The sequence below is a fragment of the Saccostrea echinata genome, unplaced genomic scaffold, assembly GCF_033153115.1.
Source record: "Saccostrea echinata isolate AGI-Se365-2 ecotype Australia unplaced genomic scaffold, CSIRO_AGI_Sech_v1 ptg000025l, whole genome shotgun sequence".
Lineage (NCBI taxonomy): Eukaryota > Metazoa > Mollusca > Bivalvia > Ostreida > Ostreidae > Saccostrea > Saccostrea echinata.
In genome coordinates, this window is record NW_026889774.1 from 18,817,349 (window position 1) to 18,843,350 (window position 26,002).

The 26,002-nt window shown below is 36.1% G+C and overlaps 1 protein-coding gene, 1 long non-coding RNA gene and 1 pseudogene across 2 annotated transcripts; 2 read left to right on the forward strand and 1 right to left on the reverse strand.

Annotated features, from left to right (window-relative positions):
* The first annotated feature begins 7,034 nt into the window (after window positions 1–7,034).
* On the forward strand, window positions 7,035–9,560 carry LOC133192677 (uncharacterized). Its single transcript, XR_009721855.1, has 4 exons — window positions 7,035–7,171; window positions 7,448–7,541; window positions 7,746–7,820; window positions 9,497–9,560. It is a non-coding gene; the product is annotated as an uncharacterized LOC133192677 (long non-coding RNA).
* A 7,223-nt stretch (window positions 9,561–16,783) lies between these two features.
* Window positions 16,784–20,888, forward strand: LOC133192924 (uncharacterized; annotated as a pseudogene).
* A 2,461-nt stretch (window positions 20,889–23,349) lies between these two features.
* On the reverse strand, window positions 23,350–25,792 carry LOC133192926 (ATP-dependent DNA helicase RecQ-like). The gene is made up of 4 exons (XM_061328930.1): window positions 25,519–25,792; window positions 24,193–24,340; window positions 23,943–24,009; window positions 23,350–23,850 (listed from the first exon to the last, which is right to left on the reverse strand). The coding sequence occupies exons 1-4, from the start codon at window positions 25,790–25,792 to the stop codon at window positions 23,350–23,352; spliced, it is 990 nt and encodes a 329-aa protein (XP_061184914.1).
* Between the last annotated feature and the right edge of the window lie 210 nt (window positions 25,793–26,002).

A 26,002-nucleotide genomic window follows, 5' to 3' on the forward strand; every position in this document is an offset into this window, starting at 1 on the left:
TTCATTTCAATGCTAGTACTTTTAAGATTAGAGATATCTGCACCATTTTAAGACACTTTCGAATTCTACCGATAGATTTGTCATCAGCCTGTGTTTCTATCATACTTTGATGACTCCAGTGAGGTAACATGTCTAGTTCATGTATATTCATTAGTCTAGATTCTGTATTCTGAGACGACTTAAAAGAACTTTGCAGGAATGCGTCTTTGTCGGAAACATTTCGAGAATCACTACAGTATGAATTGAACAGCAGACATTGGTCGCATTCGGTGCGTAAACATCTGCGTCGCGGTCTACGCGATAATGCATCTGCATCACCATGCGAGACTCCTTTGCGGTGTTCGATACAAAAATCACAAGTATCGGGTAATGAGAGCCATCTTGCTAATATTCCTTCCTTATATTCCTTTTTAGCCAAAAAAATACGAATCATCTGTCCGGATTAGAAAGTTTTTACCACTTGTATACAATGAATCCCATTGTAGTGGTAAAATCCTCCGTTTGAATGGAACGTTTCGAGCTTTCTTCTGAACGTTGATTGTCATGTAATGACACGCCTATTTCTTTAGAAAGGAAAAACAACCGTCAAATGGTTCATTCGAATGCCTGTAGAACAGGTGTTCCATAAATACATGTATATGAGGGGTTTTTTTTTAAGGTAAAACCCCTGTTTATAAGATATCTATACTTACCTGCATCGAACATTTAGCAATATGTCACGAACTCCTACTACTATGCCCGAATTATTTTTAGAACGAGTTATCTTCCCTAAACCCACTCTCTAATACCCGACATCCGGGTACCTCAGTTTATGTGAGGGAAATAAAATTACCCCTAAAACTCTATAATGGGAAGGTGGGTAGGGAATATTCAGGTACGTATCTTATAAACAGGGGTTTTACCTTAAAACAAACCCCAGTTTATTTCAGTATCTATACTTACCTACATGGAACATTTAGCAGTTAACAGAATTTGTAGCCAAAGGAGGAGGGAATAGAGTAAATAAAAATCTACTCACCCTAAAGGTTCTTTTTCTTTGCCCACTTTACTGTCTTTAGAATGGAAGACCTGGTCGCATTCGGTGCGTAAACATCTGCGTCGCGGTCTACGCGATAATGCATCTGCATCACCATGCGAGACTCCTTTGCGGTGTTCGATACAAAAATCACAAGTATCGGGTAATGAGAGCCATCTTGCTAATATTCCTTCCTTATATTCCTTTTTAGCCAAAAAAATACGAATCATCTGTCCGGATTAGAAAGTTTTTACCACTTGTATACAATGAATCCCATTGTAGTGGTAAAATCCTCCGTTTGAATGGAACGTTTCGAGCTTTCTTCTGAACGTTGATTGTCATGTAATGACACGCCTATTTCTTTAGAAAGGAAAAACAACCGTCAAATGGTTCATTCGAATGCCTGTAGAACAGGTGTTCCATAAATACATGTATATGAGGGTTTTTTTTAAGGTAAAACCCCTGTTTATAAGATATCTATACTTACCTGCATCGAACATTTAGCAATATGTCACGAACTCCTACTACTATGCCCGAATTATTTTTAGAACGAGTTATCTTCCCTAAACCCACTCTCTAATACCCGACATCCGGGTACCTCAGTTTATGTGAGGGAAATAAAATTACCCCTAAAACTCTATAATGGGAAGGTGGGTAGGGAATATTCAGGTACGTATCTTATAAACAGGGGTTTTACCTTAAAACAAACCCCAGTTTATTTCAGTATCTATACTTACCTACATGGAACATTTAGCAGTTAACAGAATTTGTAGCCAAAGGAGGAGGGAATAGAGTAAATAAAAATCTACTCACCCTAAAGGTTCTTTTTCTTTGCCCACTTTACTGTCTTTAGAATGGAAGACCTGGCAAAGTTTTCTTCACCCCAAGACACATCTTTCAAGTAGAATGAGGTAAATGTATTCTCAGACGCCCAGTGTGCTGCTTGTAAAATTTCTCTGAGTGAGGATCCATTAAACAAGGCCCAAGACGAAGCCGAGCGTCTAGTATCATGTGCTCTAACCTCTCCTAAGTTTAGCTCTATTGAATTCTCATACACATATCTTATAAGGGAAACAATCCATCTAGATATAGAGCCTTTAGCTGCTGACCTATGTAAATTCTTTTGATATGTAATAAAGAGTGTTCTCTTTCTGTACATCTATAGACACCTGCATGGACAGAGTAACAGATCATTTGATTCAGTCGCAAATCTGTCAAATCTGGGAATAAAAATTGGATTCCATGCCTTACCAAGACGTTGGGTTTTGGCTAAGAATTGTAAATTAGGAAGAAGTCTAACACCAGTACTTTCTTCTCTGTAATTTGATTCCTTGATAGACAAGGCATGTATTTCACTTACTCGTGCTGCAGATGCCAAAGCCACCAGAAATACAGTCTTCCAAGTCAAAAATTTCAAATCTATAGATTCCATGGGTTCAAAAGGGTGTTTTGTCAAAGCCCATAACACAGAGGGTAAGTCCCAATTAGGTAACAAGGGCTTAATGGAAGGATTAGAATGAAAATTCCCTTTATCAAGTCGGACAAACTTTTCTCAGAACTGACTGTAACCCTTGTGGACTGTAGCAATTGCTGCCCTTTAACCAGCAAGGGTTGAAGCTCTACATCCCTTTGCTTCATGCAAATATACCAGGAAATTTGCCATGTCTTCTACAGAGGAAGAATATGGACACATTGTTCACAACACCAGTTTTTGTAAACTCGCAGTCTTGCATCATATACTCTTTTGGTTGATGATCTTCTGCTCTTTTCCATGTATTTCTGAGCTCTTGGAGAAAATTTTCTCTCAGCTTGCTTATGCTGGATATTTTCCAAGCTACTAGTCTTAGATTTTCTGGATCTGGGTGGACCACTTGACCTCTTTTCTGTGTCAGCATTCTTGACACCACTGGTAATTCTCTTGGATGATCTATGAGAAGTTCCAGGAGTAATGGGTACCATGACCGACGTGGTGCAAATGGTGCTATCAGTATCAAAGTGCAGTGTTCCTGTGCTACTTTCTGTAGAACTAGGTGGAGCAGAACTGGAGGAGGGAATGATTATGCATACATCCCTGTCCAGCTTACACTCAGTGCATCTGTTGCAAAGGCTCCTTCCATTGGAAATGGGGAGCAAAACACTTGAAGCTTCTTGTTCTCCCAAGTTGCAAACAGATCGATATTTGGAGGATCGAATCTCTGAAAAATATTCCTCACAATATTCTGATACAGGCTCCACTCTGTCAGTCGAGTGCTTAATCGACCCTTGGATAAACTGTCCGCTAGGATGTTTCTCTTTCCCGGTATGTGGGCTGCACTGAGGAAAATATTGTGACTCTTTGCCCACTGAAAAATCTCCCAGGTCAGAAGACAGAGTAGAAATGATCTTGTGCCTCCCTCCTTGTTGATGTACGAGACAACTGTTGAATTGTCGCACCTGAGGAGGACTCGCTTGTTCCTGATCTGGGGCAAAAACTGCATCAAGGCCAACTGAACAGCTTTCATTTCTAGCCAGCTTACATGATGGGTTTGTTGAGACACATTCCACTTCCTTGCAATTTGAAGTGTGTCTAAATGGGCTTCCCAACCCATCTCTGATGCATCTGTCCACAGAACTACTGGCTCTTCCTGGTAAAGAAGAACTCCTCTGAATATATTTGTTCTGTTGGTCCACCATTCCAGATGAGTGACCAAATCTTGATTGATGGGTATCAGGGCAAACAAACTGTCCTTGTGTGGTTGCCATAAAGACAGGAAATAAAACTGGATAGGCCGCATATGTAAACGAGCTAACGGGATTAAATCTATTTATGCTGTCATTAAATCCAGAAGCCTGAGAAACTTGTGTGCTTGCATCCATGTTGATCTCTGGAACTGTGCAATTTCTTGCGAAAGATTCCGAAACCTTTCTTCTGATGGGTACACAGCTCCCCTTGTCAAACTGAAATGCGCCCCCAAATAGTCCAATTCCTGAGTTGGTATCAGTTGAGACTTATGCCAATTTACTAACAGGCCCAAGCTGTGAAGCAAGTTCAGTAATATTTCTCTTTGATGCACTAGCAATTGACGATGTTGGCTCTTAATTAACCAATCGTCCAGGTACATGTATATGTGAATCTGTCGAGACCTCAAATACTGTCCTATTACAGCCATCAGCTTTGTGAAAACTCTGGGAGCTATTGCTAGTCCAAATGGCATTACTCTGAACTGGTAATGCATTCTTTGGAAACAAAACCGAAGGAACTGTCTGTGATGTGGATAGATTGGAACATGAAAGTATGCATCCTTCAGGTCTATTGAAATTGTCCAATCTCCTTTTCTTATAGCTTGTTGAATTGACCAGAAAGTTTCCATCTTGAAATAATAAATCCTTTATTTCTTCGCATATACACATATTTTTCTGTAAAGAACTGAATACAGTTTCTCTTACGCCGATTCTTGCCGGCGTGGAGGCAAACTGAAGACGAAGTCCTTTCTGGACTATATTTACAACCCACTGGTCGGAAGTTATCTGCTTCCATTCCTCCAAGCATTCCGTCAGTCTTCCTCCGACAGATGGAATGTTTGTTTTCTGTTGATCTATTGTTTTCTTGGGCGAAACCCCAACTTTTGGTTGTCTGGTTTCTTAAAACCTTGTCTAGACTGCTGGGAGTGCTGACTGTTCTGAAAGAACGAGCTGTCCTTAGTCTTGTTCTGCCTATCAGAGCTGTCATATCTCCTCTTTTTCGGAGTTGAGTATGTTGACTTATCCGAGGCTTTTGACGCTCTAGAGTCGTCAGACTTCCTCTTTAAGTCCTTTTGTTTTAAATCTCAGATGTTGAGTTTCCTTGGCATCCCTAAGATTTTCTGCACTGCTACACAGCTAATTGTGCCACGTACGTGTAACGTGTGGTAGCACGTACCGTATGTTACACGTACGTGAAACATACGTAACACATACGTGTATTCCAACCGCATGTTACACGTACGTGGTACAACGTATGGATAACGTGCGTGTGACAACATACGTTTCACATAACGTACGTGAAACGTGTGGTTGGAATACACGTATGTGTTTTGTACGTTTCACGTACGTGTAACATATGGTATGTGCTACCACACGTTACACATACGTTTATAAACGCATGGTTTACATGTGTATTGTCAACCACACGTTACACGTACGTTAATGAACATGTGGTTTACATATGTATTGTCAACCATACGTTACACATACGTTAATAAACACATGGTTTATATGTGTATTATAAACTATACATTACACATGTTTCACACACATGGTTTACATTTATTGTCAACCACACATTACACATACGTTAATATATGCATGGTTTACATGTATTATAAACCACACATTACATGTATGTTAATGACAAGTATGAGTATTATCAGCTACGTTACATGTATGTTAATAAAAATTGTTTTACATGTGTGTGAAAAGCTAGCTGTGTTTGAGAAGGCTGTATATTTTCTATATTAATGGTACTTTTACATACATGTATAATAAATGTAGGTCAACTATAATTAAATTCAATCCTTTTTATTTTTTTTTTTATTTCAATTATGTTTAATTAATTAGTAAAATTAGTATTTAATTTTAGTCAATAAGTGAAAAAAATCCCTAAAAGTTTTATTGTTGCTGGGGCTTTAATATTCTTAAATTGGTGACATTTTCAAATACAGGAACTTTTTGTACAAAAGTACACCTCAGACCAAATACTTTTTTTTACTTAATAGTTCAAAGTGAATATGGAGAACTAATCAAGATAATGTTTAACAATCAATAACCTGTAAACAGGTCCAGCACAATACCCTGATAAAGGTATATAGCTTGATAAAGCTATATAGCTTTATCAAGGTATTACAAATACCTTGATCAAGGTATTTTATTAAATGAAAATACAAAAAAATCCTTAAAAAAAAAATAAATAAATACTGAAAGTCGAGTTCTGAGTTGTTCTCAGTAAATTCACTCGTGCATGTAAAGTACCCAAACACCAAGAAATCAGTATAAAAGCATGTCGTGTGAGGGGACGTTCTTACATGATACCTGAGTACTTTTCATGCACGAGTGAACACACTGACCACAACTCATAATTCGACTTTTAAATTTAATTTTTTTAGGATTTTTTTTTTTTTTTTGTATTTTCATTACATAAAATACCTTGATCAAGGTATTTGTAATACCTTGATAAAGGTATATAGCTTTATCAAGCTATATACCTTTATCGGGGTATTGTGCTGGACCTGGTAAATGTGTAATTCATGAAACGGAGTATTGCGACCATTCCCCAACTTGGTCTAAGTATAAAATCCCTCTTAAAACGGGACCCTAGATCATAAGTTGCATGGATTTTAATCATTATATAGTAATATATTTTTAAAGATTAAACTATTTTTTTTTCAAAAAATAATATCATAGCATGATCGATGATTAAAACCCAATCACCTCTGAAAGCTCACAGGTGTGTGCGTTGTTGACTTGTGCGTGTTTTGCGTCTTTAATGTTCCAATTTATTTCACATTGTTTACCTTACGTCCACTTGCATGTTTGACATGGAGTAATCAGTTCGCATTGGTGTATAGTTTACTCTTAGAGCAGTAAAACATAGTCTACATACAACTTTACAAGTACACCAATTTCGTAATGTGTATATCGGATATCGGTAGAGGCACATAAAATTGAACTCGATCATCGGTAGATATAATCATTCCGAATTCAGGAGCAAAAGCTGAATTAAAAAAAAAGAAAATCACGATAATTTCACAACAAAACTCAAATGGAATTCACCTATATAGATATTAGATAATTATACAGTAGGTAGCGTCCGCATAATACTAAAATATGTAAAATATACGTTCCGGAATTTTCACCTCCAATTATTATTTACGTTACGGGTGACGTCACTGGTAAGAAGTCTGACGTCTGCAAGACAGTGTATGGAGGGCTAGGATAACGGTGAGGAATATATAACATCAACAGTTATTTAATTACTTTATATTTCAGACTGTGTTGCATGTAAACTAACGGGCGTGTTTCTTTTATTTTAGTGTATAACGTAATGTAAACTAAGTAAGAAAATATTGACGCAGTCAGCTGTCTTGGTCAGCACCCCAGCCCAGGTGTGAATCAACACTGGCACATTATATCAAAATTCAGGTGAGGTTTAAAACATATTGTTATAAAAAATATTTATTGTAACTGATTTTTTTTAGCCTACCAATAAGATGCAAATAAAACCCGTGATGGAAAAAGTTCCACCCACCCAATGTATTTCTTTACAAAACATGTAGAGGAAATATAAATTGTCTTTTAGGGCAATCAGGGTGTAACACTTATTTTTCACTTGTCTTTTTCATACAGTCCTTATGAATATAATTAATGTATTTTAATGAGATTGTGATTTTTTTATGTGATTTTAAATGTACACTCCAGGATGGTGGCTGAAGCTCTGACATCTCCTATGTAAACACCTAAATGCCAAGTCTGGACTTCAAAAACAGATTCTGAAAGTTTAACCAGCATTATGGTAATACTCTTTAAAAAGAAATCAGATTTTCTGATCCCATTGCTTTTAGACTTGCAATTACATATAACATGTAATGATGTGCATTACATTTAAATCACAAGAGGAGAAAATGTTAAATGTTATCTGAATATCAGTAAAATAAGTAATTTTTCATCTTGTTTGTTTTCCTTTACAAGTCTGAAATGCAATTTTTTTTACCTCAAGGACAAAAAGTATACACTTTGAACAGACACAAAAACATATAGGTCCATGCCAAGCTATGAAAGATTAATGCTGAGGGTAAGTTCTATTATTATTATATAGAATTTAATTGTTAGACATATGGTTATGTCTAAAATTTTACTGTTGTATTTATATCTGTGATAAGCAATATTTGCACCTGCATGAGCTGACTTACATGTAAATCACAAAAAAAAGATTTTAACTAATTAGGTAACCTGAGTCAGTCATGACCTATTGCTATCTGTTTTTAGCTCACCTGAGCTGAAAGCTCAGTGAGCTTTTCTGATCACATTTTGTCTGTAGTCTGTCTGTCTAGCTGTCCATCTGTCTGTAAACTTTTCACATTTTCGACTTCTTCTCCAGAACCACTGGCCCTATTTCAAACAAATTTGCCACAAACCATCCTTGGGTAAAGGGGAGTCAAGTTTGTTCAAATAAAGGGCCACACCCTCATTAAAGGGGAGATAATTAAGAAATAGTGAAAATTTAGTGGGATGTTTTAAAAATCTTCTCAAGAACCACTGGACCAAAAGAAGTTGAAACTTATAGGAAACCTTGTATGTCAAAGTGTAAATTCAAATTTGTTTAAATCATGAGCCCCGGGGGTAGGTAGGGGCCACAATGGGGGATCAAAGTTTTACATAGGAATATATAAGAAAATTTTTAAAAATCTTCTTCTCAAGAACAGCAAAGCCTTGTTTAGTCATATTGATAAGGAAGCATCACCAGGTAGTGTAGATTCAAGTTTGTTCAAATCATGACCCCCAGGGGTAGGGAGGGGCCAGAATGGGGGATCAATATTTTACATAGGAATACATAGGAAAAAACTTTAAAATTCTTCTTCTCAAGAATAGCAAAGCCATGAATAGTCATTTTGAAATGGAAGCATCCTCAGGTTGTGTCGATTCAAGTTTGTTGAAATCATGATCCCCTGAGGATAGGGTTGGACCATAATGGGGGATCAAAGTTTTACATAAAAATATATAGGAAAAAATCTTCTTCTCAAGAACAGAAAAGCCATGATTAGTCATGTTAATATGGAAGCATCATCAGGTAGTGTAGACTCAATTTTGTTCAAATCATGAACCTCGGGGGTAGGAAGGGGCCACAATTGGGGATCAAGTTTGTATCGCATAAATTAATAAAGCATCTGTGGTTGAATGGAAACAAAAATAGTGAATTTCATGGTCCCTGCTCCCCCTGGGGCCAAAGGGATGGAGCTAAAACCATCAAAATTAATGCAATTTCTTTAAACCTGGACATCAAGCAAACTGTTAGCATGATTGTAATAAGCATTGAGTCTTCTACTAAAATTATGAAATTCATGGCCCCAGGGTAATTTAAGTGATTCAGGTGTTAGGGCAAGGCTTCATTGATCATATAGTGTTATTATGTATCGATTCATTGAAAATCTATATAATGCTCCTCCTGAGTTTAAAGCAAACAAACTAAGTTCATAACTATGATGAACAAGTTTTATTTTCTGAGTTCACTTGCAATACTTCAATTTTAAATTTGTCAAGTAGAGGATTATAAGGTAGATACTTGAGGATTGTGAAAAGTCTAGTTTAAATGACCAAGATTATTAATAATAAAAAAAAACTGTAGTTATTCAACTCTATATTTTAGTTCTATAGGGAATCAACCAGGAGTTATATGTGGAAAATAATATTGATCAAAAAATTGTGTTTTTCCTTATGCAAATTCATTTAATATTTTCTTTTTCTTTACAGATAAAAGAGAATTGCAGAAGAATAGATTGATGTTCAAAAAATTCAACATTAAATTTGGCTTAGATTTGAATATGTCTTTTGTTGTGATTGCCTTAAGAGCAATAAGGATCAGGAAATTTGAGGTGAAGGATAACCAGATATGTACCTTCAAAATGTGGATCATTCAACAGATGAAAAGAAAATAAGCCTTTGAAGAAAATTATGTCAAATGCATGAATTGAATCATTTTTGTTTAACCTGTTTACAGTATGTGAAAAAAAATGTTCAATGTATGGAACTTATACATATATCATATGAGCAGTTTATTTAACAAACGCGTTAAACGCATGTTTCTTAAAACATGCGTTACACACACGTTGCACACATACGTTATTCATACGTGAACCGTATGAATAACGTACATGTGCAACGTGTGTGTAACGTATGGTAGTCAATACGTATGTTTAACGTACGTGTCACGCATGATATTCATATGTGTGAAAACGTACGTTTAACGTACGTGGTGCTTTTTTCATGTGATACGTATGTGAAGTCACATACGTATCACATACGTTTAACGTACGTGATACGTACGTGGCACATTTTGCTGTGTATGCAACACCTCAAAAAACTTTCCACCAAGCAATTTTGGGCCAATTGCAGATTGACGCAGTAATTCATTTTCAGTTGCTTTATTCTTGAAGGCCATGTCTTTAAGATAAAGACCCCTTCTCATAGTAACAGAGTTCAACATCACTCTGGCAGTCACATCTGCCATTGACTGGAAAACCTGAGATAAAGCCTGGGTAGCCTCATGCCTGTCTTCGTCAGACACTGCTCTGTCTAAGTATGTAGTAATCAATGAGCCAGAAGAAATCTGTCTAAGCAAGAGTCGTGAGCTCGTGTCCATTCTTCTTAACTCATTATTTGTAGACTCAAATGTCTTATTGTTAAACTTATAAGGCATTGCACTCTTTTGGCTTCTTGACTCTGCAGAACTCATAATACCTTCTTCAATATTCTCATCTAACTGCGGAGAGGTACAAAACTTCTTAAAGTGATCCTCATCCACCATGTATTTCTAGTCATCATGTGACCGAAAACATCTAATCTTTCCCTTGTCCTGCCATTCTTTATCAACCTCTTCCAATATGTGCACGATTGAGCCTTCCAAAGGCAGACCAGACTGTTTAGCCTCCTTTGGAATTAATAGATGCTCGGAGACATAAGACTTGTACTCCGTCTCTCCCCTCTTTTCCTTCACAGGAATGCCTAGGTCTGATGCAACTCTTGAAACGAAGCATTTCCAGTCAACTTTCGAAGTACAAGGGAGAGAAGTTGATTGACCTGTCTCGGAGCGATTTTCTACTTCATCAAACTCATTTGATGACTCTGTTATGCGAACAACATCTCTTTCATCTTCAGACTCTTCGGAAGAATCTGAAACTTTATCTGACAGGGGTTGAAACTTGTTAAATCTCCTGTGCTTAGTGCCAGACTTGCTTCTGTCTTATTCCTTAGGGGCCTCGGCAGGCACTTGTTTGACAACAATTCAGATACTCTTTTATCTATAATATCCTGCTTATTTCCCATCATCCATGGGGGAAACATGAAGGGCATTTGCCCTTGTGATGTCTGATCCTTATTAAATGAAAAAAAAAATTCAATTCCAACTAGAGTTGCAATATTCTGGCTTGATTGGTCATGGGAATGACCTGGCCTAACGCTAGGGCTCTCGTGTTCCGAGGACGGAACGGCCGAACAATGGTCTAAAATGTCCTAGGAATGACGGGCCATAGCAGGTTCGTTGTATGCTATAGGAATTTGTTCTGAGGACAGAACGTTCCGAACTTCCACAGCAGACTCAGCTACTTGAATACTCGAGATATTCTTCTGAGGACTATCCCCCGGCAGAGCGACTTTCTTACCTTTAGAAGAATCTGACTGTGTCGCTGTCTTCTTTTCCTCGGGGGCTTTAGACACCGTGGCAGGTTTCTTGCTTTTTTTTTGTTGTTTATGCTTTTCTATCATGCACGTAACCGCGGTCCGTTTATCTTTCGACCAAGTCTTACACACCCTGCAAGGACTAGATTCTGAACATGAACGATGCCGATAACATTCTTCTTGATCGTCAATGCACGACATCTCTCTTTGGCATCGCTTGCATGCTTTATAGGATTCGTCTGCAATGCTTACCAATTACTACACGTGGTCAGTACCAACCTAAGTAATTTACGGTAAAGTAAACGACAAACACAAACTAAACCACGGCTAAAAAGCAAAATAACGATCAAAAACTTTAGAATTAAAGGTTAAACCAATTATTTGAATGATATACGCAAAGTAGTAGGTAAAAAGCCTGAAAAAATTCACCGCAGAAAAAAACCCGCGTGAAACCAAAATGGCTGCCCGAACATAAACTGAGGTACCCGGATGTCGGGTATTAGAGAGTGAGTTTAGGGAAAATAACTCGTTCTAAAAATAATTCGGGCACAGTAGTAGGAGTCCGTGACATATTGCTAAATGTTCGATGCAGGTAAGTATAGATACTGAAATAAACATAGCCAATCAAATTGACAGTCTACATAAACACCAAGTAAAATCGAGTTCGACCGATAGATGTGTTGTGGTAACTTTAGTAAACATGTTACTAATAACATCCATAATTATGTACATATTGCAATATGTGTTTTACAAAAGCAGGGTCTCTAACCCTCTCTTCTAACTTTATAAAGTCTCCATTTCAGTGTAAATGACGTTGCTATTCGCAGAGAGTGAGATTTCCTACAGCATTACGACGAATATTTCTTACTCGTTTCTTAAGAAATGGGCGTGTTATCATGTAGCAATTGACGTTCGATAAGAAATACCCAGACTTTCTATTCAATCTAAGAAAAATTACCACTTCAATGCGCTTCATTGTAATATCTGATTGATTGATTGTATGTTGTTTAACGTCCCATTCGAGAATTTTTCACTCATATAGAGACGTCACCATATACCGGTGAAGGGCTTCAAATTTTGACCTTTACTCGGCACTCAGGGCCATTGAGCAGTGAGGGATCTTTATCGTGCCAACGCCTGCCGTGACACAGGGCCTAGGTTTTTAAAGTCTCATCCGAAGGACCCGCAACTTTCACTCCAAAGTGCCGAACGCATGGCGAGGGAACAGTTGCTACCCATTATTCGAACTCACGACCTCCCGTTCACGGAGCGAGGGCTCTACCGACTGAGCTACCGTGAACGGTAAATGTTTTTTAAATGAAAAGTACGGCGAGCAATTTTCGGTAGGTTGTGCAGTACCTTCGCTGAGAACAAGAAAGGGTCTTACAAGCTTAAGCAATGACTAGTTCTTCGCAATCTTGAATTTGCGACAAGACCGCGCCTATTCTGGAATTACTCGCATCCGGGTCTAACACGAATTGACCTTGGCGTGTCGGATAGGACAAGATCGGTGCTGAAAGTAAAGCTTCTACGTTTTGGAATGCAGCGTCGCACTCCTCGTTCCATGAAAATTTTCTGTTTTTCTGTGTTAATTGCATCAGCCAAAAAGCTATTGTCGAAAAAATTCCTCAGAGACTGACCCAGGCGTCGGCCAGTCCGAGACTGCCCTGATTTTTCTGAATCACATTTGTTTCTGTCGACAGACACTGTGTTCTAGATATCGTACCTCACCTTCAAAGAAGGTACATTTTTGGTGATTTAATTTTAAGTTAACACCCTTGAGCCTATCAAAAACTTGTTTCTAATTGTTTAAAGTTTCTGTGAACGTTTTCCGAAAACAATGTCATCAAGATAAATAAGACAACGCTCCCATTGTAGAACACTGGGCACAAGTTCCATTAGTTGTTCAAATGACTTAGGACTATTGGCCAAACCGAAAGGCATTACACGAAAGTGGTACAACCCGCTGTGAGTGGCAAAAGCCGTTTTTGGATTGTCCTCCTCATATATTTTAACCTGAAAGAAACCTTGAACAAGATCTAGTGTACAATAGTACTTGGCGCCTGGCATCGAATCAAGAGAATCGTCCATTCTGGGTAGGAATAGCTTTCTTTTATTGTATTCAAGTTCAGTTTTTCTAAAATCGAGTGGCATTGTCTTTTATTCTTAACCAATACGATGGGTGCTGCCCTTGGCGATTTATTTGGTTCAACTAGGCCTTGAGCTTGGGCATTTTGTCTATTCCTTCATTAGCTGCTAAGCGGTGGTGTATAGGCAACCGCCTAGCTGGAATGTGTACAGCTGTTTCAACGTTAAGCTTAATTTTGTGTTGGACAAGGTCTGTTTGACATACCCGTCCATCGGGTTCAACAAAAAATTCTGAATACTGGGCTAAAAGGCTTCTCTTTTACTGATAATCTATCAGAAACATTAGACATAAGAGAACTTAAGTGGTCTGGTAAGTCGTATGTGGTCGGTCCGTCGGAATTTTTATTGACTCATTGAGTCTTTCGTGATGAATTTCCCGTTACAGGTTCGACAGGAGCAACGTAAGCGTTTTCATATACTGAAAGGAAAAAGAAACGCAGGGTAAAATTTTTAGGTGAAATAAGGTTATACATTTCAGACGTATTTTCCAGTTATCCCACCTAACATTTAAAATTATCTTTAATAAAAATGTAACCAAAATCTCATTTGATTTTCCCAAACAATTCATGAGTTATTGAAACTCATATGACGGTACTCCCCAAAAGTGAAAAATGAAATTCTCATTATCTCACATGTCTCCCTCGCGCATCTGTCACAGCCTTGATTCTCCCATGCATGGAGTTCATCAGTGTATTTATCTTTCTAATAGGGATATTATTCAACCCTTCCGAGAAGGCAGCCTTTAGTTGATTGAGACCAGCTTGGACATTTTAAACCTTATCGTCCCCTAGTCCCACAGACGGTTGATGCGAAAAAGATGGACTTGACGGAGACCAGTCAAGTGGATAAATGTTATTGTTTGCGAGAAAATCTTGACAAACCCTGGCAGCATCGGGAGGGGAGTTAAGATGCCAAAAGAAGGCAATCGACGCACGCATGCGCGAGTTAAAGCAATCTAATTAAAATTAGACTTGTAATTTTCGCTCCTCTACGATACGCTTCAATACAAGATCTAACAACACCCCGTCCGAGGTCACCTCAGTGTGACCTTTGAATTAACCAATGAAATCAACGCTGGTAAAAATTTTGAAGGTACCGCAACTCGATAACTCAAGAAAAGTTCCGAACGTTATGAAAGTTAAATTTAGATCCGAAAGGACGAAATGGCGGCGCCCATGACGCCAGTTAAAATTTATCCCCTCGGTAATGGTATGCGTAATTTGCGGGTTCTCTTTCATAAGTAAGTCAGTGGACAACGAAGGAAAAGTTGTGATTCACAAATATGTAGACAAAAAATTAAGACTTACAACCGAAAGAGTGGGTGATATAAAAAATGTTTGTGGCTTTCCTGAGGACACTCGGACCACATTTCCTCCAAACGCAGGTGTATGCCAAAAGTGTTTTCGAAATGTCCAAAAAGTTTTTAAAATAGAAAGAGAAGCTGTGAGTATGAGAGAACATTTCAGAAAGTCGTTGAATGCTACCTTGGATAGATACAGGGTTTGTGTGCCATCGCCAAGTAAATCGTTTGCTGTCACGAAGCGAGAACAAAAGAGTTCAGTGGATAGATTAAAGAAGTGTTCAAAATCAGAAGTGTGTGCAACAACAGATCCTCTTTTAGTACAAATCAGAAAAGTCACTCCAGTGAATTTGGCGCCAGTAAGCGTGTTTAGGGACAACACAAAACGTACCCTTGATAGAGACATCTTGAAACAGGTATTCAATATTTTAAGTTTTTCGACTTTTAATTTTTACAATATTTTAATTGTTATGAATGAAACATAAAAGGATTGGACAGCAGACACTAACTATATGAATTTTTTGATTTCATGGAATATGTGAATTCAATTTTGTTCAATTCAGTACATTGCAGAGGGGACAAATTTATCCTGCCTATACTGATTATATAATTGAGCAATCTACATGATCTAGATTTTGACTTCCATACAGTTAATAATAAGGTTTATTTTTTCATATATTTAATTATATGGTGGACAAATGGAATCAAATCAAGCTTTCTTCTTTTCTTTAAAATCAGCAGGTGTCTGTTCGTGAAGCAGAGAAGTCTGTTGATACCTTAGCTGAATCCATGTTTAGGAATATGTTGCCACATCCAAATGGTATGACAATTAAGAATGGTATGATAGATTAGACTAATTGTATGATAATTTAATAAATGTCATAGTGATTGTTTAAGAATGTTGTCAAATTTCCAAATAGTTTGTACAAGTGGATACGAAATACATAAATTAAATATACATGTATTTGAACATGTTTATTGTGCCTTTCTAGTGCATAATGATACTAAGGAACAATTCAAGTGTCAAATCTTCTGCTTGAATTTGAAACTTGTGCTCCAGCCTCCTCATTCATGTAAATGTATTCTGAAGTGCCTAATGATTTTTTTCCAAAATGCCAGACACAGATCACACATGTATGGGGGGATGTGTTTGCATAAGACATGATACATAAGATATATAAGAATTATCAGTATATCAATTATCAGTACATCAATTCCCCAAATTAGTCTTTTCTAATTCATATTATTACTATTACAGTTCCTGCTAACAAAGAAAACAAGAAGCCAGCAAGGAAATCCTTATCTTTTGTGGACATAAGAGATCCCCCCAGTGGAGGTATTTTAATCAATGATAGGTCATTAGCAGAGTAACTATTTAAAAATTTCAAATTAAATCATGGTAAAATCAACTTTGTATAATATGCAAATTTGGTGTAAATATGGTGTATCATTAATTTTAAAAAAAAATCATAAACTCTAATAAATGTCATCATGAATTTATTTCATAGCTTTAATAGGTTTTTATGTATTTCAGATATTGAAAAACAAATTGAAAAATCTAACCAGATTATTCAAGGTCAAGGGGAAGTAGAGGTGAGACTTTTCTCAATTTTATGTTGTTATATGCATGCTTCATGTTCAATGGTCATCCAAAACATTCATTTATTGTGAAAGCTATTATACATGAAATACATTTTAGTTTTGTTGGAATTCTTTTTTACCAGATTGATCATGTTTATTGCATTTTAACATGTGACTGTTTTGGTTGACTTCATTAAACTTTCTTTTTTATGTTTTGTTATTTACCTCACCTGAGCAAAGACTCAAGAGAGCTTTTTTGATCAAAGTTTGTCAGTCATCCATCCATTGTCTTTTTCCCCCATTTTTCACAGGTAGTGTAGATTCAATTTTGATTCATGGCCCCAGGGGTATGTGTAGGGTGCATTTGGCCACAATAATACAGTTTTATCTGACATAGGTTGTTTTTTGTTTTGTTTTGTTTTGTTTGTTTGTTTTTGTTTTTTTTTTTTTTGGTTTTTTGTTTTTTGTAATAAGCTCTACAATGTACAGGGGATTAAACTGCAAATATTCAGTGTGGATTCAAAGTGTGTTAAAATTATGAATAGACTGCTTAGTAGGACTCAGTCCCCATATCCCTTAGAAAAGTTTGGCTTAAAGTGCAAATTAGTCATGACCACTAGGGGCTAGGATGGATCCACATAAGGGATCAAAATTATAGAAAGGAATATATTAGGGGAAAAATTATAAAACAAATCTTCTGAAGGACAGCAGGAGCATGAATCAGATGAGCATTATGGCCTTTTGTTGTATTTGTTAGTTATTATTTGTTTTATTTGTTGCAGTTATTTCCAGTTAATTACTTCAAGAGTTTCCTGTTTGTTCTGACCAGTTTACAATTTTCCAGCTTGATATGGTAAGACTGCATTTCTTCCTACTAAGATATGCATGTATAAGTCATTCAATCAATTATTCTACATTTTTATAATACTTAATATATCCATATTTATTTTGAAAAGTAAAAATGAAATCTAATAATTTGGATAATTAATCTATTCAAAAACTGAATTGATAGCAGTTCATCACACATAAAGATGTTTAAATATACATGGTAATTTGGTTTGTATTAGGGACAAAATAGGATTTAAAATTTTATCATTGGTTCTTTGTAGGTGTCAATTAATTACCCAAGTGGAAAAAAGTCTGTGCTTGTTGTATCTCCTTCACACAAAGTTGTATGTAAAGCCATATTGGACAACAAAAATGTAGACAAGACTATTGTGAACACTTTATGTCAGCAAAATCCCAACATTGTGGTGAATGCAGTGACTAAAATAATAGAGGATGAGTGTAGCAAAATCTGTCATCGAAGGTCTGGTTCATTTCTTCAAAAAAAAAGAATATGAAGATTTCATTAACTTTCAGTGGGAAAATCTGAGTAAAGATCTTCAGAACAGATGTCCTAATACTCTCTCTGTTATATCATCCATGGTGCAAAATCCACCCCCAGGGATTCTCAGCAAACCCTTCTTTCATGTGATGCTCTCCAGGCCAGTGCTATATGTTTGCATGGAAGAAATCAAGAGATGTCCGCTTTGCACTACATAACAGCCTTTATCCTTGCTCGTGGTGGTTGTACTCAAAGAGTAAGTGCATTTTTGGGGGGGGGGGGGGCTGCAGGATACTTAAATTTAAGATTTCAAGGTTCTTTTCCCTCTGCCTTCAAAAATTCAAATTATTACCTTTGCTTGAAATGAAGGAAATCAAACCTAAACTGTTATTTTCATTACAGACCATTGAATCACTTTGTAAAGCTGGACTATGTGTTCATCCCCAGACACTTCACAATAAACTGACAAGTTGGCAGGATAAGTTGGATGAAGAACTCAAAATCCTAAAGGTAATTTTTTTTTTCCAGGGAGGTTATGTTTTTTGCAGCTCTTCTTGTTTAAAGTTAACACACGTAACATAATACATGTTGACAGTTTAACTGTACAAGTATTGTTAGGTATAGTTAGTATACATTTATTTACTAAATGAATTTACACTTTATAAACTGCAAAGTGGCTTACAAAAAAGCATTAACTGTTCCAACCAAGGTTATAGAAGTATATCTTTAGTAGCTATGAAATGCACTCCGTATAACAATTTAATATTTGTCATTACACTTAATAAAAACTAGGACTTTTTGCCCTTCAAAAATGCCTTCAAATTGTACAAATTTTAAATGTGTTGACAAGCAGATTGATACATTTTTGACTACTTTGTGACGTAGGCAACACAAAATTTTTTTTTTATCAAATCAAAAGATATGTTACACAAGAATTAAATATTTATAGATAAAATGGACCAACAAGGAAGAGGTTGGCAAAAAATTCCAGTTGGTGGGTGACAATTGGGACAAGGACATTCTCCCTTCTTATCGAACCAGTGACAGAAAAACAGAGAGTCTCCATTTGTTCCAAATCTATGCCATTGTTGACAGGTACACCACCACCAGTCCAGCGGGGTCAAATGGATACGAAGAAAACCTCACATACATTCCCTCTGTCCTCGAACAAACACAGTTATTGAAGGAACTAACATTTATTTTTGCTTCAGCCATTATTAGACATGTTCCCCAAGTGTCAAAGCACTTTGAGACTATTTTCCTAAAGCACTTGGATCATGAACATTCAGCTTTTGCAGGACTAAAAACAAAAACAAAAACTAAAGTAAGATTCACATTCTATAAAATCATTAATTTTAACTTTACAACTTGTACATGTAGATAATATGATTAACCAGAGGTGATTTTTTTTCAGTATTCTTTGGGACTCTTTGATACGAATGAAAATAAAACGGACGAAGTGATTCGGCTCCTTAGACATCTTACCGACCTGTATGTCCCATTAGAGAATGAAGAGGTTGTTGATGCTATTTTCTTTGGAGGTATGTCAATGAGGCATTTAAATACCTTGGTAAATCTGACTCTATACTTGATAGTGAAAAAGCATGTAATGAATCCAAGATGTGTAAACTGATGATATTCACAAATCAAGATGTTAATTATATTCTTTGATCTTGAACCACAGCAGCCAAATATGCAACATTTTGAAAGCCAGTATTATGCATTACGTTTTTTAAAGGGGGTCGTCTCACTGATGAGAGAATACAGTGTGCACAGGTTGCACTCAAGGATTCACTGACATCAAAAGGACGGCTAGAGGGATTCATTTCAAAATCAGAAGACTTTCACAGATTGATGAATTTTCTCGAAGTAAGTAAAATTTAAATGAAAATTACCTATATCCTTACAGTTACTATTTATTAAGTCTTATAAAATACTTTCTATAAAATAAAAAAAAGTTTTTAAGGCAGTCAGTGAATATTTACTTACTGATTTACTTCTTACAGATTAACTACGTTCTGTTAGAACTTCATTTAAATTGCTTATATTTCAAAGTTCTGTCATTTTTTTTCCTAGGTGCAAAATATTGTTTTAATGAATAAATTTTATTAAATCTAATTTTGCAGGCCATTTATAAGCTTACATACAGCACTGGCATGGCAGGTGACCCATGTACTGCCCACTACTACAGGAACCTTTTGGGCCATAGAAGTGCTAAAGGACCAGTAAAGAATGCGTACAGAGCATACAAGATGCTTTATTATACTATTCTTGATGCCATCTGTGTAGTGCTCTTTATGGACAAGCTGGGGTCGGTAGACATGAATGATCTTCCACTTCCAGATTTTTCACAAATGACACCCAATGACAGCATTCAGTGGTTGAATAACGTGTGTAGGGAGCTGGTGGAAAAATGGTTCTTTGAAGATGGTCAAGATATTTGTGAGGAAATAAGGAGTGTTCTAGAAAATCCTCAGCATGAGGAAAACTACTGGACTTCGACATTAGAAAATGGTCGTTTTAAATGTCATCATTTTGAAAAGGACTATAAAAGAGTAAGTTCTTTAAAAGCTCACGAGTCTGGATTTCATGACGTCTCTTTGAGTAAGACAAAGAAAAAGAAAGAATGCAGCAATGATGAATTGCATGATTATGTGTTGATGCTTTTTAAACTTGTTATGCTCCATCGAAAGTTTGACAGTGCAGTAGATATGGGGGATGGTGGAAGATGCGTACGATCTGCAAAGTATGAGCTTCCAATTTACCACAAAACAAATAAAATCAAATATTCCATTTGCTCCATTCATACTACGGCATTGTCCTCAGGACTTCTTAATGCTGACCAGGAGGAACGATTCATAGCAAACAGATTTGTGAATATCCAAGGTGGCAAGAATAACAACATTGCTTTGGATGAGTACATTGAAATGCTTAACAGAGACAGCAAAGCCTCTTGTACTGGGCACAAAACTAAGGAAAGTATACTGAAACATTCGAAAGAGTATCCTTTGCTCATACAATTCACAAAACAGTTCGAAGAGGCAGGTGAATTTGGCCAAAGGAAAGGATTTCATCATCTTCCTTCCTATGCAACTGATGTTGAGAAAGTATAAAGGATTTACTGGAGAATAACATTTTACAGAAAAATGAAAACAGGAAGTTAAAAGTAAAAACAACTGGTTTAGACAGGAATCCATTTTCAAATTGTTCTCAAGGCTTGTCAACCATGCTGCATCGCCATAGACCATGGTCACCATATGGAAGACTAAGAGACTGTAAATTTTGAACTTGCCAATTTCGTTTGACTATGATATTGTGATGCATACCTTATTCATTATTTAGTCAATGAGCATTTGTCTTAGTATGTAACTATGTGACTGTGAAATTGTGATGCATACCGGTACCTTATTCATTATTTAGTCAATGAGCATTTGTTTTAGTATGTAACTATATCAATATAGCATGGAAGGTGTTACAAGTGGCATCAATTATAGGCAACAGTCTTAAGATAAAAAGCTTTATAAATGATGTTGATTATTATAATAATGGTTTCAATATTTGTTCATTCATTAAAATTCTTAAATGTTTGATCTAAAATATTTTATGCAATGTTTCAGCACTTGGCTATAAATATGATTACCGGTAGTCCCAGAATAGCGTCTTTTATTTTATTTTCAGTAAATATGATTATTATATGAATGAATAATTCCCATCTCTCTGATTGGCTGAGATCCAACAATGTTAGAAAAATACTACGTTATATTGACCTGCACATGATCTTCAGGTCAGTATAAGGAATTATTTATTCTACATTGGAACAAAAATAGATAGGAAAATTCCAAATTGATGCAAATAGTTTTGGAAAGTTATTTCACTTGCACCTGACATCCACTCGTACGAACTTAACATTAAGGCACATAGATTCTTGGGTGAGGGGTCAGGGGAAGGGGGGGGGGGGTTGCAGGAGGCCTAACCCTCTCTCCAACTTTTGAGAATGTTAAGTTTTAATTTAAATTTTAAGGATAAAAAATTTCAATGAAAGTTCCCTCGAAAAGTTTATGGACCTTTACATTCTACCAAATAAAATTTTGATTTGGGAGATTTCTTTTCCTTTCTTTGGGGGGGGGGGGGGTCAAAGATTTGTTTTCAAATAAGTTGTCAATTTTTTCCTTTTAATGCCCCCTTTTTCAAAATCAATCCTATATATGTGCCTGACATTTATTTTTCTACATTGCACCTAACCTAGATTTAAAAATTCCAGAATAATACAACTGTTTTTTAACCCTGTTTCTTTCATTATGTTGGGCTAGTACTTCAGTAGATGTGAACAAGTAAGATGGCATGGATTGCTTAATGAGTGTGTTATTTAATCATTGAATCATATAATAAAACAATTATTGCTGTTTTTTTCGGTCAATATGACGATTTAGCCACCTTCGAAGTACAATATTCACCTCGCCCTTCGGGCTCGGTGAATATTGTACTCCTCGGGTTTCTAAATCATCGTATTGACCTCAAAAAACCAGCAGTAATTGTCTAATATATAACTCTAAAATGCAGATATATGTTATTGAATATTTAATTACCAGGGTTAGAAACTCCCTAAAATTACAACTCGCAAATAATTGCGAGTACCAAGAAAGTGAACTCGCAATTTTATAAGACTACTCGCAATTTTCATATAAAGTTAAATTTATATAAAAATTTAAGGAAAAAGTAACTACTGTACAATACACAAAATACAACTACAGTGTGACTTTTATTTAAATTACTGATTTAAATCAAAGGCATTGTGTTCTGTCATATTATATAATTTTGTTACAGTTTCAATGCAAAAAAAATCAACTCGCAAGTTTTTGCGAGTTACCTAATTTTTAACTCGCAATTGGGGAATTCTAACTCGCGTTTTGCGAGTTGTATGTAGTGAATTTCGAACCCTGTAAATTACTTCACAAAATATATCATACCAAATGTCCAAATAATATAATTTATTAGCATTTCCTATAATTATTATATCCCCAAAGGAGAGGGGGGTATACTGGTTTACCTTGTGCGTTTATGTTTGTGTCTGTCTTAACAAATTTTCACATGTTTTCTCAGCAGCTACTCTTCGCAGATGCCTGAAATTTTAGCACGCTCTTTTTTTAAGCATGCCATATGATGGGATTCATTTTTGTTTGAATTTGATGTCAACTTCCTGTTTATCCCTGCATCTGTCCATGCCAATATTTCTTTAAAAGAACTTTTGTATATTAACATGAAAGTGTATATTCAAATCAGAGCTGGGCCATAATTGGTGCTCACAGAATTCTTGTTATCCCCATGTCGAGAAGAATTATTCTCAAGAGTCAGAATCTTCTGAAATTTCATGATCATTGGGAAAAGTTACATGATTCCCTAAAAACAATTTCTCCAATGGCAGTTGAGAACAATCCCCACATAAACAGTTGTTCTGACATACGTCACAGCATGAACAATTTCCTGCATAAGATTTTACTTTATCAAGTTCACTTTCCTTAAGAAATGATTCCATCATCTGTATTCTTATGCAGTCATTGCTCTTAAAGAGTTTCTTTACTTCTGGGCCACATCGGGCAAGGTGATGGGAATTATAAAGTAGCAAAGACACAGACTTTTCACCATCTCTCCCAGCACGTCCAATTTCCTGCACCACTTCAAGTATAGAATGAGGTGAACCAAATAAAATAATGCTGTGTGATCTTTAAAATCCACCCCCATACCCAAAGCATTAGTGGAAACAATAACTCTTATAGGGCTCTCTTTCTCCCGAATGGACAATAACACAGTCTCTTTGATAGATTCTTCAGTCTCTGAATGATACATAGCTATATTTGAGCACAAGTCCTCTGGTAATTCGTCTGACACATAATCGTAAATCTTTGCCACATCACTAATTGATTTACAATAAATTAGTGTTCTTGGAAATAGACTTCCCATGTTCACCAGTCCATCCACTAACCATGTCATTGCCATTTCAATGTCATTTGCCACTTTCTTTACAACATACTTGATGTTTCTTTTGTCCGGTGACAAGTACACAAATGTAAAATCTGGCTTAAAGGATACCACTTTCAACACACGTTTCTGTACTTTCAGTGTGCAAGTGGCACTAAGGGCAAGCAGTGACGCATTTGGAAAGATGGAACGTAATTCTCCAAGACACCAAACCATTTCCTAAATGCTCTCTTGTGAATATGTTCATCATCTTGTCCCCTGAAATATATGAATACATAAGAATAGAATTTATTACCAAATCAGGGCCTAATGGGCATAAACATATAACATATATAATTACAATATTTTAGTTCATGAAGCATATTGAGAAAAATTTTCTTCCCTCATTTTACAATTCTTTGAATGTATATCAAAACTAAAATGTATTTTAAAAATTCTTACCACGTTGATATTAAATGAAATTCATCTATAACAATTGCAGTGACATTGAGTTGCTGTAGTTCAGCCCGCCATTCACCTAACAGTGACTCCGGACTTCCAAATATGATGTCTACCTCGCCACTCAAAATCTCTTTATCTAGACCTTGACCTGTAAAAAGTAGGGAATGCTTTTAGCATGCTTAAGTGGATGACATGCAGCAGGTGATCACAGGAAAACAAGCATATGAATGATATTTTTTTGTGCAGACCATAGATATAAAGTTTATTGTAATATTTTACCATACATGGCAGAACAAAACTAAGGCTCTCTTTGCCAAACTTTAAACTTGGTATTTATTAAACATATAAAGTCATAAAATTTCTGCAAGGTTTCAATAGTATTTCAAGTATAACCAAGATTAAGATCAATTATCCTGTCTCAATTTTCAAATATTGAGTTAATGACTGATGCCCCGTGTTATATTTTATGTATTTGTTTGGTAGTAAGTGTTTTAAAAAGCTGCATAAATTATATTCATGTTATATTCGTGTTTGTTAAATTAAATAATTCCTTTGAATAGAAAATTCCTCTTGAACAGGTACAGTACAATCAGTACATTTATCATACGTAGCTAGAATTACCTACCGTAGCTTTATTGAGCTACCTCAGGTAGCTTTATTTAGCTATTTTAGGGCAACTTTTCACAATTTGCTTTTTTTTTTAAGAAGACAAAAAGTCGCAAATAAATGTCTAGTAATATTTATTCTAGGAATTATTTAAAAAGCAATCCAAAGCAGAGATAGTTTAAACATTGTTGCGTTTGAACATTTTTAAGGAAAAGATGTATTTCCATTGTTTGAGTAACTTTACACCACCTTGTGTGCAGTGAGGCGTGGATAAGTATGATTACTTTACATTGTGCTCATGTTAACCAAAACTGGTTTTCTTTGCTATTTCATTCTGGATGTAACTGTTTGGTCACAAGTTAACTGTTGTACATAGCCCCAAAACTTTTAGAACTTTTTTGATTGCAATTGTGCAGAAAAAACACACATCTCTATGAGTGATTTTTTCATGAATTATTTTCAGATGAGTTCAAAGTTGAAAATTATCACTGCATCAAAGTGCAATTTTCTGCACTTCATAAGGAAAATGCTAATTTCAGAAATAAGTTTGATTAAGTAGCTAAATAAAGCTACCTCAGGTAGGCAAATAAAGCTATGTAGGTATTTCAAGCTACGTAGATAATTCTAGTGATTGTACCAGACCTGTTGAATAGCAATATCAGTTCGCAAGTGGGTTACAAAACGTCATGAAGCAAAAACTGGGAATAAAATAAAATATACCTTTATATGCGGCCGTTACACCTTTAATTGCATTTATTCTCTCAACCTGATCTTTCATCAACGAAACAAGGGGACAACAAACAAGTACAATCCCAGTGCGGCCGATTTCTCGTTGTACCAACGGAAGTAGTTGATAAGGTAATGATTTACCGAAGCCAGTCGGTAAAACTGCCATGCAGTCCTTCCTATCAAGCAGACACTGCAAAATGTCCAGCTGTTGAGGCTTCAGTTGTATATTTAGCGAATTCGTAACTTTCTCAATGGGCGCAGCCATTTTTAAATGCCAAGCGATAAGCATATAACAAACACTTTCTCATTGGTCGATTCTTGACGTCATTGGTTATTTTTCATTGGCTAATTGATTTGTATCAAAGGTCACACTGAGGTGACCTCGGACGGGGTGTTGTTAGATCTTGTATTGTAGCGTATCGTAGAGGAGCGAAAATTACAAGCCTAATTTTAATTAGATTGGAGTTAAAGGAAC